This window comes from Castor canadensis, chromosome 5, assembly GCF_047511655.1.
Source record: "Castor canadensis chromosome 5, mCasCan1.hap1v2, whole genome shotgun sequence".
In the NCBI taxonomy this organism is placed as follows: domain Eukaryota; kingdom Metazoa; phylum Chordata; class Mammalia; order Rodentia; family Castoridae; genus Castor; species Castor canadensis.
This window is the reverse complement of record NC_133390.1, coordinates 159048389-159060892: the sequence shown is the minus strand read 5'-3', so window position 1 is coordinate 159060892 and position 12504 is coordinate 159048389. Positions and strand designations below refer to the sequence as shown.

The following is a 12504-nucleotide window of genomic DNA, read 5'->3' as shown; positions in this document are numbered from 1 at the left end:
CCTTTACTAATGGTCAAAGTTGAACATTTTCCATCCATCTTTACATACCTACGTCTGCCCAATAAGTACTGAGTCTCTGCTAGTCCCTGCCCTCACGTTTAATAAGGTGGTTGGAAAAAAAGGGAGATAATGACTTTAAAGTACTCCATGAAGATTTAATACACAATAAGGGCTCAAGAAATGCTAACTGGAATATTAAAAGGTTAATTAGCAAAAGTAGCAACAGCAGCCATTGTCTATAAGACACGTTGGTCTCTTCTTGGGAGACTAAATCTAGAGACACTCTTTGCCCGGTTCCGCCCCGCATTGCATTCTGGGGTGTGTAGTCCGGAGGTGAGGGGCTGATTTCTCAATGCGCATGCGTGATGGCACGCTTTCCCGGAAGACCCAGCAAGTGCTCCCAGGATGAGCCGGTGGCGTTGGCTGCCCCTGCTGCGGCGGCATTGACAAGACACGACCTCTATGCCTTTCCGTCTTCTCATCCCGCTTGGCCTATTGTGCGCGCTGCTGCCCCTGCACCATGGTGCGCCAGGCCCCGACGGCACCGCGCCCGACCCCGCACACTACAGGTGAAGGGGGCCAGGCTCCAGCCCTTACGTAGTTGGGGAATGGGAAGCGCAAATCCGGTCTCTTCCCTGTCCCTCCATCCCAGGACCCTTACAGTGACATGCTTGAATCACGCTACTGGGTCCTCAGCAGAAATCAGCTGATAATTCCCACTTTCCGCCCTATTTCTGGTCGGTTCTCTCACCTGGCTTTGTGTTTTGGTTTCCTGCCTTATTTCTCATCCCTCGCACCAGGGAGCGAGTCAAGGCCATGTTCTACCACGCCTACGACAGCTACCTGGAAAATGCCTTTCCCTACGACGAGCTGAGACCTCTCACCTGTGATGGACACGACACCTGGGGCAGGTAGTGAGAGTGGAGGGCCAAGGGGGCGGCCGGGTCTGGCGATCCGGTCTTAGGCGGGAGGGTCAGCTGGGGCTAGTGGCTTCCTGGTTTTGGAAAGTTCCCAGCTGGCCTGGGCCGCTGTTCCATGTAATTCAGACAAGTACCCTCAGGAACCGACGAACTCCGGCAGTGCAAAAGAGTCCTGGATTAGCCTGGTGGGCTGACCTTCTGGGCTCAGCCTCAGCAGAAACAGGCACCAGCCCTGGGAACTTGGGTAAATATCTGGAGTCATAGAATATTGTAAAAGGGCTCCAAGAGTCACAAAATCCAACCCAGGTCCAGACGAGGGGGAGAACTCTTCCCCAAACTTGAGTCTTTGTAGTTGGTGTTGTTACTGAAACACACTTTCCCCATTATCCTCAAATCACTGTTCCATGTCATCCATATTTTAGCTCCATATGGCACTTTCTTAGCATCAGTTCCCCTGAATATCTCCCCTCCAAGTCCCATCTTACAAATTACCTGTTTTCTCTGTAACACTTCTTGGATGTTATCAATAAAAATGATAACATCATTTTTATTGACCTACTGGTTTGTTTTTCTCATTTCCATTAGAGTAAAAATCTAGGAGAGCTGGAATTCTCTCTCCTGCTCCTTGCTGAGTGAAGAATCATTGCATTAACTGAAGCTGACATATGCTAAGCATTTTACCGTAATCTTATTTAATTCTCTTACTGCTCCTGGGAGTGAAGTGCAATTACCCATTTTTTACAAATATTTACAAATGATAGCATCCCTTCCCATGCTAAGGACTAGGGAAGTAAACTCAGAGCTTGTACTCATTTTCCTTTTTAAGTTGGAAAAAAAGTAAATATAAACAAATGGCTAATTCAGATAGTATAAAATCATATATGATAAAATAAAGATCTCATACCTTACAACTCCAGCCACTCTTACCTTTCCTGTATACCCTTGCAGAAATAGTCTCACTTTACACCATTATTTGGCGTGCATATATATATCTTTTTATTTGTTTATTTATTTTTTGAGATAGGTTCTCACTTTGTAGCCCAGGTTGCACTCAAACTCGTGATCCTCCTGCCTCAGCCTCCCAAGTGCTGGGATTACAGACAGGCATATGCCATCATACCCAGCTACTGTGCATCTTTTTTAAGATTAACTTTTTAAAGATTAATTTCCAGATAATAAAATACCCTGATTTAACTGTATAACAGTTAACATACAAGATACTTCTTTCCTCTAAAAAGTTTCCTAGTATCCCTAGTGTCCTGTACCATCAGTGTCCTTAACAACTGCTAAGCTGATTTTTGTCAGTATGCCTCTCTTTTTGAAGTGCAGATGGGAACATACTGTACTGTGTTCTGTACCTTGCATTTTCCGTTTAACAAAATTATTTGAATATCTTTTCATCAGTACACAGAACACCTGATAACCATCTTTTAAAAATAACTTCATAGTTTTTCACTGCTTGTGCCATAGTTTAGTTTACTACTCTTCAACTTGTGGGCATTTGGGTTCTTTCTAGCCTTTTGCTGTTCTAATCAATACTGCTATGAACATTCTCAAACAATTATGTACACTATAAATTCTTAGATGTAAAATTGTTGAAAAGCTTGTAGTTTTAGCTATAATCTTATACTGCCTCTCCATGGCAGAGAAGAATGTTGGAGAATATAGGTGATTTGTTAATTACATTTTAGTTATATCAGCCCACCCTTCCGTGTGTGTGTTAAGTGGGTCAGAGAATCCCACCGATTTTCCCTGTGGTTTCTCTGTTGTGACTACAAGTGGGAGGAGCAGAGTCATCACTGTGCCTCATTTGGATTTGGGGGGGACCAATCTGGGATGGTTATATATCTGGCATTTGATTTTCTTACTAAGCAACTGGAATTTCTGTCCTTTTACAGTTTTTCTCTGACCCTAATTGATGCTCTGGACACCTTGCTGGTAGGTATCTCATCTATTCCTTTTCCTCTCCACTATTGCATAACTGATATCCTTCCTCTTTTGGTAGTTTGTCTGTGGGTAAAAAGTGAATTCCTCTCCTAGGCCTTTCATCTCATGATTCTAAATCACCAGGCTCTGGTTGGGAGCCTGATAGGAGATAGCCAGTGAGATAGGAGAGAATGGTGAGTTTCAACTTATTCAGGTTCATTTATTTAGCAAACATTCATAGAGGACCTGTAAGTACATGGACTTGTGATAGGATTGTAGAATTCTGTGAGGAATACAGAGACTTTGATATCCTCCTCCTTTTTAGAAGCTTACATTCTAGTAGCCATGTGTAATGATAATAAAATAATAGCAGAAATTAATTACTGTGTCATATATTGAGCTTGTGCTAAACACTTTACATATTATCTTGTTCAATCCTTCAAATAACCTCATGAGGTAAATACTTTTATTCCTTCTCACATCTGAGAAATTTAATGCTCAGAAAGGTAAAATGACTTGGCAGGATACACAGCTATTAAAAGTCGGAGCTAGAACCTGGACTTCATTTAGTATAACTCAGAGCCTTGACTCTCTTCCTTAAAAAGGCCACAAGAAAGCAATTACCAACTTTCCCCCAGTTCTCTGTCACTTTCTCCCTCCCGCTTCCCCTCTCTCTGTCTCTCAACATCTCATTATGTAGTCCAGGCTAGCTTTGCACTCTTGATCCTTATCTTGTCCTCCCAAGTACTGGGATTACAGGCACACACTACTATACTCTGGCTACTTCTTCTCATTTTTATATATTGATAGTATTTATGTAATTGTGAACACTACATAGGTATGATATAGGTTATAATTTCTTGGCTTAATTTGCATGTGCTTATCCATTCATCAACTATTTCTTGAAGGCCAATTATGTACCAAGCACAGTGATAAACTCTGGAGTTAAAATAGCAAGTTTAAATAGACATGGCCCTGCTTGCCTGGTGTTTGTGATGTTAGCAAGGAAAAGAATCAAAGAATAACCTTAAAGAAGGTATAATTACAAATTAAAATGAATGCTCTGTGGGAAAGGAACACAGTTCTGTGAATGGTCATAAAGAAGACTCTGACCTCGACTGGTGGACTGGCTCAAGTGGTAAGAGCACCTGCCTAGCAAGTGTGATGCCCTGAGGTCAAATCCAGTGCTGCCAAAAAAAAAAAAAAAGGAAATACAAAAGAAAAAGAAGAATCTGACCTAGATTGAGGAGGTTTTGGGAACTTCCCTAAGTCAGTAAAATGAATCTTGAGTTGGGATCTGAAGGAGAATCAGGTATTGACTGAGGTTTGAATTCAGGGTCTCATGTTCACTAGGCAATCACTCTACTGCTTGAGCCGCACACCCCAGGTCCTTTTGGCTTTGGTTATTTTGGAGATAGAATGTAGCTTTATGCCTAGGCTGGCCTAGACTACAATCCTGCTATTTACATTTCCTTCATAGCTGTGATGGCAGGCTCACACCCAGCTTTTATTGGTTGAGATGGGACTCAGTAACTTTTTGCCTGGGCTGGCCTTGATCCTCCTGATCTCTGCCTTTTGAGTTGCTAGGATTACAGGTGTGAGACACTGCGTCTGGCTTGATGTTAAATTGAGAGCAAGAGAAAGTCACTGAATTTCTTAAGTAGAAGGCAGGAAATGATGAGATTTCTGTTATGAGGTCACTGGCTGCAGTGTGAAGAAAGATTTGTGTAGTCATTCTGGAAATATTGTCAAGTAATTGCTTCATAAGCTGTGTCTGGCACTCTGGGGAAATGCAGCAATGAGTGAGACTTTTACCCAGGCAAGGATTTTCTTAATGTGGAAAGAAATCGATGCCCTAAGAGTTGTGTGGGTAAAGTTCTTGGACCTTTTAAAAGAAGAAAAAGTTAAAGGAAGAGTCAGAGGTTTCTTAGAGAAGGTGGCATTTAGACAGTTAAAGATCGGTTGGATTTCGAAATGAGAAAACATAAGAGACATGAGGCAGAGGGAACAACATGTGTAGACAGAAAATTGAGGAATCGTGGGTACAGTTTTACTGGAATGAATCTTTTTTTTTTTTTTGGCAGTACTAGGGCTCGAACTCACGGCCTCATGCTTGCTAGGCATGTGCTTTAGGCAGACACTCTACCACTTGAGCCACTCCACCAGCTCACAGTTTTACTGGAGTAGATGAAGGTAGGTTAGATGAAGATGAACAGTAAGACAAAACGGAAAGGTAGGTTGGCTCCAAATTATAGAGGACCTTGAGTCAGGATTGTTCTGGTTATAAATAACAGAGACCCAATTCATACTGATTTAGACAAGAAGGAAATTTACTGAATCAGATAACTAAAAGTCCAGATAAAGGCTACCCTCAGACCCAGCGGGATCTAGACATACAAATGATGTCATTAGGAGTCTCTTTTTCCATCTCTTATCTCTGCCTTCTTTGCTGCTATGTTCTCATGCTCCCCATAAGCTGACAGGTTAGCCAACAGGCTTTTTATATCCATTTAGGAAAATGGATATGGAAAGAATCACCCCTTTCCCATTAATTCCAGAGACTGAGTCTTAATTGATCTGGCTTGGATCACACCATATTCCTGAATCAGTCACTTGGCCAATAGACATGGTACTATGGCTGGTCCAAGTCAGGTGCCCATACCATAGCTGGGGAAATAGGGTCATCCTCTTCCAAACCACAGAAGTGACTGTGAAAGAAGGGTGATTCTTCAGGGGAAAACTGAGATGGTATTAACAGAAGAAAAGGTATTGATGTTGCATTTAGCTGATAGTTTAAAAAGAGAGGGTTTATTTTCTCAAATAAAAGAAAGTCAGAAGGTGATTTCTAGCATAGGGCCAGGTACTCAACTATGCCATCAGAGACCTGGGCTCTTTGTAGCTTTCTGGTCTATCACTATCAGAGTATTGGCTTTCATTCTCATGCTTGGTACCTCATGGTAGAACACAGCTGCCACCAGTTCAGAAATAGAATCTGCTTTTAAGGTAGAAAGATAGATGCAAGCTGTGTTTATCTGCTATTATTGGGAAAACATAAACATTCCCAGAGTTACCCCCAATAGACTCTGCAAACAGAATTGACTGGGTAACACAGTCACTGAGAAACCGAGCATCTGGATTTTTAGCCTCTGTGATGAGAGGCCATTGGGGTAAAGAAGATTGGAAATCAACCTGTAATGTTTTCCACAAGCTTGAATGTGCAGGAGAGGGTTAAAAATAACTGATATCTTTGTTGATATCAAGCTAAGACTTCCTTATGGAGTCTGCATTCTTTATATTGGATGCGTTTAAATGAATACATAATAACTCTCAAATTGGCACCTAGGAATTCACTTAACCAGTACCTTGATAATTGGTTTCTAGATGATTTCTAGCTCAGTGTCATCTTCTGCCCTGTGACCAAACTTAGGACAGAAATTGGAGGTCTTTTTTTTGTTTGTTTTTTTGGTGGGACTGAGATTTTAACTCAGGGCTTTGCACTTGCAAAGCAGATACTCTGCTGCTGGAACCACACCTCCAGTCCATATTGATCTGGTTATTTTGGAGATGGGGGTTTCACGAACTCTTTGCCTGGTCTGGCTTTGAACTGCAATCCTCCTAATCTCAGCCTCCCACGTAGCTAGGATTGCAGGCATGAGCCTCCAGCTCCTGGCTTGGAGGTCTTAATTGAATAAGTGAGGGCCACACCAGCATAGGAACCCAAAGTCAAAATCCAACATCTTCTGTGCCTCCATGCCTGAAAGAGTCTCATGGTCAGGTCTCTTTCTTTTCAGATTTTGGGGAATATCTCTGAATTTCAAAGAGTGGTTGAAGTGCTCCAGGACAACGTGGACTTTGATATTGATGTAAATGCCTCCGTATTTGAAACCAACATTCGAGGTGAGGCTTCCTTCTAGGGCCTTTGGAAGGGTGTGAAGTTGCTTCTATTAAAAAAAAAAACTGGTAAATAAAGGTCTTCAGGACCCACTCTGCCAGGGCTCTCAATCAAAATGAGTGACTGACTCAGGGCTTCTGTATACTTGGAGGACATGGGAGGGGGAGATGTCAGGGTCCTGCATCAGTTTCAGACATAAAAGTGAGCAGAGGACAGAGAACATGCTAGAAAGTAATATACCAGAATTACATAACTAAAATTTATCTGGTGCTGTGAACAAGAAAACTGTAATCCCTGCCTTCTTAGAGCTCACTGTCTGTCCAATAAAATTTTCTACAATGATGGAAATGTTTTTTATATCTGTGTTACCTGGTATGGTAGCCAGTAACCATGTGGGCTTTGAGCATTTGAATTGTATCTATTGCAGCTGAAGAACTGAACTTTTAATTTCAGTTCAGTTCTTAAAATTTAAGAATTCAGTTTAAAATTTAAATTTAAATTGCTATATGTGGTTAGTGATTATTATATCAGACAGTACAAGTTGAGAGCACTAGTTTTCAAACTTGACTGCCCATCAATACCATGTGGGATCTTTAAAAAAGTTCAGATACTGAAGGTCCATCCTAAACTTAATGACTTGGGATCTCTGGGTTGAGTCCTAACCAACATTTTCAGAAGTCTTTTAATGATTCTTGTGAGGCTCCCACAGCCCTTATTTGTAGTGACCTTCTAGACTACTAGTTTAAAAGCTTTCACCTCTGAATGGCTGAGTTGTTTCCTGCCTTTATTTCATATGTTTTCTGCAATCAAACTGATACGTCAGCTGTGTGATACCTAAGTGTTTAAAAAGGGGAAGAAGCATTATTGTTCTCTACAGTTGAAATTTTCCGTATCCTTGTATATTTACCACCTTTATGACGACCTTTCCTTCTAGTGTTTCAGATTTTACTACATGAAGTTGTCTTTATCTCACTGCCTTTGGCCTTTGGGGGTATTTTTTTGACCATATGGCTCTAGGTTGATGGTTATTTTCTCTTAGCATATTGACGAAAATTTTCCTTTGTTTTCTGGCTTCATTGTTGTTAAGAAATAATCTTTCAGTCTAATTATTATTTCTTTGTAGATAATTGTTTATGTTTTTGTTTTTCACTTTTACTTTCCCTTCCTTTTAAAAACTTTTATTCTGGAAATTTTCAAACATATAAAAGTCAAGACAATATAGTATAATGAACTAGATGTAGCCATTACCCAGCTTTAAGAATCATTGTTACATGGACTGTGGCTGGCTTTTAGGACCTTTTATTTCCAATGGTATATATAAATGTGGATTTCTTTTTATTATCTTGCTTGGGATTCTTGGGACTGAGAATTGCTGTCACTTCTTAGTTTGAAAAAGTGTTTAGCCATTTTCTCTTTCTGTTTTAGGAGCTCCAACCACCTGTATGTTATATCTTCTCACTCCATCCTTCAACTTCCTTTTGTATATTTTAAGGAACATTTTGTCTTTTTATGTTACATTTTGGATAATTTTTTTTTGATGAGACTAGGGTTTGAATTCAGGGCTTCATGCTTGCAAAGCAGGCACTCTACTTACCACTTGAGCTATACCTCCAGTTCATTTTGCTCTGATTATTTTGGAGAAGGGAGTCTCTCAGACTCTTTGTCCAGGTTGGCCTAGACCATGATCTTCCTGATCTCTGCCTCCTGAGTAGTTAGGATTATAGGCGTGAGCCACTGGTGCCCAGGCTTAAATTTTAATTATCATGTATTTTTTTATTTTTAGAAATTCTGTTTGGCCCTTTTATAAATATACCTGGTCATCATTTTTATTATTTCTTCCTTCTTACTCATATTTCATTTTCTTTTGATTTCTTTAAGTATATTATGCATAATTATTTCACTGATAATTACATTATGTCAAGTGTTGGTATCATTTCTACTGTCACTTCTTTCTGCTGGCTTTTATTTGTAATGCTTTTGTTTCCTTTTATTGCCTTGTGACTTAAAAATTTTATTTATTACCTTTTTTTTAACTGTATTTTCACTTCTTAGACTTTATCTGTAGGATTCTTTGAGGACTGTGTTGAATGTGAGTTCTTCCAAATACATTTTTGTTGGTTTCTGCCACCTGGCTTAAGGTACTACCTACGAAAACCCACTTCATGTTAAAGGTTCGAGGTTTTCTAAACTATCCAGTTAATCTAAATTCAGACTGTAAAACTTTAAGAGTCCCAGGTTGTGGTTACTAATTCTTGGGTGGGGGGTTGTTTTTATTTATTTGGTTTTATCCCTTCCTTTTATTGGGCATCAAGGTTTGAGGCATAGAATTTTTCTTATGTACCCTAGGAGAGGTGTGCAGGGTCTATTTTTAATTTATCCTTATAGAGTATATAATTCAGGTTTCCAATTTCACGCATAGTCCTTTTCTCAGACTTCCCATGTCGGTCAAGTCCTGCCTTTGTCTCTGTTCCTCTTTGCCAGGAGGAGGGGAAGAACCAAAGCTTAAGGTCACCAGTTATTTTTAGTCAGAGGGCCATTTCTGATATCTTTTTAGCTATATTTCCAGTATTTCCAGTCACAGAGCCTTCATCTTTTTTTTTTTTTTTCGGAACTGGGGCTTGAACTCAGGGCCTATACCTTGAGCCACTCCACCAGCCCTTTTTTGTGAAGGGTGTTTTTTGAGATAGGGTCTCTTGGAACTATTTGCTTGGGCTGGCTTCAAACCGCGATCCTACTGATCTCTGCCTCCTGAGTTACTAGGATTACAGGTGTGAGCCACCGACACCTGGCAAATTTACCATCTTCACCATTTTTTTTGGCTGTACTGGGGTTTGAACTCAGGGCCTTGTGCTTGCTAGGCAGGCGCTCTATCACTTGGACCACATCCCAGCCTCCCTTTGTCTTTTTATAAGTCCTAAATATTGCATAATTAATAAAAATTGATAAATTAGTAAGATGAAAGTAATAACTCCTGTTTTCTCATCCTCCTCAGGCATGGTAAGTGATTGGGAAACAGAGTGACAAAATGGAATGAGCATGGACTTTGGAGTCAGACAGACCTAGCCCTACAACCTACTAGATGGGTGTTCAAGGACACATCACTTTACCCCTCTGACACTTAGAGGGGGCATCAATACCTAGCACTTGGTCCACAGTAGGGACTTCAAAAGGTAGCCATTATTTTTGTGACCCACCAAGAGAACAAATTTTGTGAATTTAACACTGTACAAATATATGAGATTAAGGATTGCTCTTTTTGCTAGTGGCTGTAGCCCCTTTCCAGTAAACCACCCCAACACAGTGCTTAGGTTTAATTTGCAGAAGGGACTGGTCCTTGGGACCATGACACTTGTGTTTTGTGCCACCTGTAGTAGTAGGAGGACTCCTGTCTGCTCATCTGCTGTCAAAGAAGGCTGGGGTAGAAGTGGAGGCAGGATGGCCCTGCTCTGGACCTCTTCTGAGGATGGCTGAGGAGGCAGCCCGAAAACTTCTCCCAGGTAAGACCCATATAGAGATGGGGAAACATGAAGTCCAGTAGAGCCCACTTCCCTTGCTGTAGATGAGCATGGCAATGCTGAATTGTTTCTTGTTTTCACCCAAATACTCTGTATTCCTACCCTCAAGTACCTACTGTGGAGATCACAGGAATCCTGGGCATTTTGAGGACTCTCTGAGGTGCTGCCAGGCTGGATGAACTGACTTCGTTACTGTTTGTAGGTGTGGGCTGAAGGCTGTCCTGCCTGGTACATGGTCCATGCCCTTATTTTGAGTGAGTGCTTTCGCCCCCTTCCAGGCCCACATGCTGCTGGAATAACAGCCTCAGGGAAGAGCCTTGATCTAAGCATTAGGAGTTGCAGGTTCTACACTCCTCTCTGCTAGCCAGCATCTTGACCAAGTCACTCTCCCCTCCATAGTTCATTTTCTCCATTTCTCATCATTTCTGCCGCCCTCCCACATTGGGTTTTTGGGAGGCATAAATGAAGTCAGACACGAGAAAGTACTTGGAGAACCTAAGAACTAGTGAGGTTTTATGGCTAAGCTGTGTCCAGGGCTGCAAGCCAAGCTTTAGTGTTTTTGTCCAGTGGGGCAGCAGCACTGGGCTCAGCAACGTCAACTGGACACTGTGTTCCCTTCAGGGTGTGGTAGAGGTCTGAGGGTTGTGCACACCCAAATACGTCACAGTGTGCTTTCCACTAGCCCCTCGGCCATCTCACTTATTTATCTCTCGCATGCAGTATTTGCCTCTCATCCTTGGGGACAGCCGAAGTGAGCTAGTGAGCAGGGTTCAGGTCTCATTCATGGCCCATGGCTCACAGCCTGGTGTCTCCTAGCAAACATCATATCCTGTGTGATTCATCCCTAGAGGAAACTGCCTTGTTGCTCCTTCTTCTTTTTTTTTTTTTTTGTCATTTAAAATTTGTTTATATTGAGAAATATATATATATATATATATATATATATTCAAAATTGCATATTGAATAATAATAAAGCAAGCACCAGTGCAGCCCCTTGCAGGTCGAGAAGGAGGACTTTCACTCCCTTCTTTTTAATACTTCCTTCCTTTTCCAAAATACTCCCTCGAGATATTCTTGTTTGTGACTCACATTCTCCTTGTTTGCCACTTGCACCTACCAGATAGCAAGTTTCTTGTCTATAACAAAAGTTGCTGGACCTGTAAGTTTTGACACTTTTGTTCACAATTTGGTGACGCCCAGGCTGCTCTACAGTTGTTTGACCTTTGGGCCTAGAGAGGAAGTCTCTGCCTTGGGCTGGTTGTTGAGTTCTTGCCTTGAATCAGAAGGCATGGGGTGGGGTGAGCAGAGCATTGGGTTGGGGTTGGTGGGCGAGGGAATGGGCAAGCTTTTCTAAACCACTCAGTTTGAGTCTTCTGTGTGACCTTTGGCTGAGTCACTTCTTCATAGGCATGATTTTTCCTACCTGTAAATTGGGGGTTTGGAGGTTGGACTTTATCAGTGGTTTAGTAATTGACATCCTGGTTTTTTTTTTTTTTTTAATTTGAAAAATAACTGCCTCTGAACTTTTTACTTAAAGAAGGGATCTCACACTGGCTCCTCTGGGACTACTTAGGATTTGCCAGTCTGCTTCATTTGGTCAGAGTGGTATTGTAAAAAGTCTATGAATGGCTTCCAGTGGAATGTGCTCTTGTCCCTGTGCCACAAATCCCACTACTCCCTATATCTTACTTGCTTCATACTCAGTTACCTGCCTGACCTCAGAAGGCAGAGTGTAGAAAAAATAAAATCAAAGTAGAGTTACTTTACCTAAGTGAGATGTGTGGAGCTCAGCTCACTCCAAGTCCCTGCATCATGGCAGGAGCCCGAGGTCATGCAGAACAGCGTTTGACAGTATCTGGCCTAGGTGGCTACTAAGTGCCCTCCAGTGTGACATTTATCCTTCTCTGGCTTAGACCACCCAGGAGAAAAAGAGAAGTGCTGGCCAAGGTCTCAAGGTTTGGCGCTGTTTCCAAACCACCCCTACCTTCCTGCTCCTGTCTGGAGTCCTAAGTTTGTGATTGTTTAGCCTTTCAGACACCCACTGGCATGCCCTATGGGACGGTGAACCTGCTTCATGGCGTGAACCCAGGAGAGACCCCTGTCACATGTACAGCAGGGATTGGGACCTTCATTGTGGAATTTGCCACCCTGAGCAGTCTCACTGGTGACCCTGTGTTTGAAGATGTGGCCAGAGTGGCCCTGATGCGCCTCTGGGAGAGCCGGTCAGATATTGGGCTGGTAGGTCAGCTGC

The 12504-nt window shown here is 41.9% G+C and overlaps 1 protein-coding gene across 1 annotated transcript in view; it reads left to right on the top strand.

The window, feature by feature from the left end:
• The first annotated feature begins 360 nt into the window (after positions 1–360).
• Positions 361–12504, top strand: part of Edem2 (ER degradation enhancing alpha-mannosidase like protein 2) — a 28051-nt gene continuing 15907 nt past the window's right edge. The window contains exons 1-6 of the mRNA XM_020177791.2: positions 361–569; positions 801–911; positions 2819–2858; positions 6638–6743; positions 10110–10235; positions 12280–12491. Of these exons, the coding sequence (XP_020033380.1) occupies positions 463–569; positions 801–911; positions 2819–2858; positions 6638–6743; positions 10110–10235; positions 12280–12491 (702 nt within the window). The 5' untranslated portion in view covers positions 361–462. The remainder of the gene's footprint in view (positions 570–800; positions 912–2818; positions 2859–6637; positions 6744–10109; positions 10236–12279; positions 12492–12504) is intronic.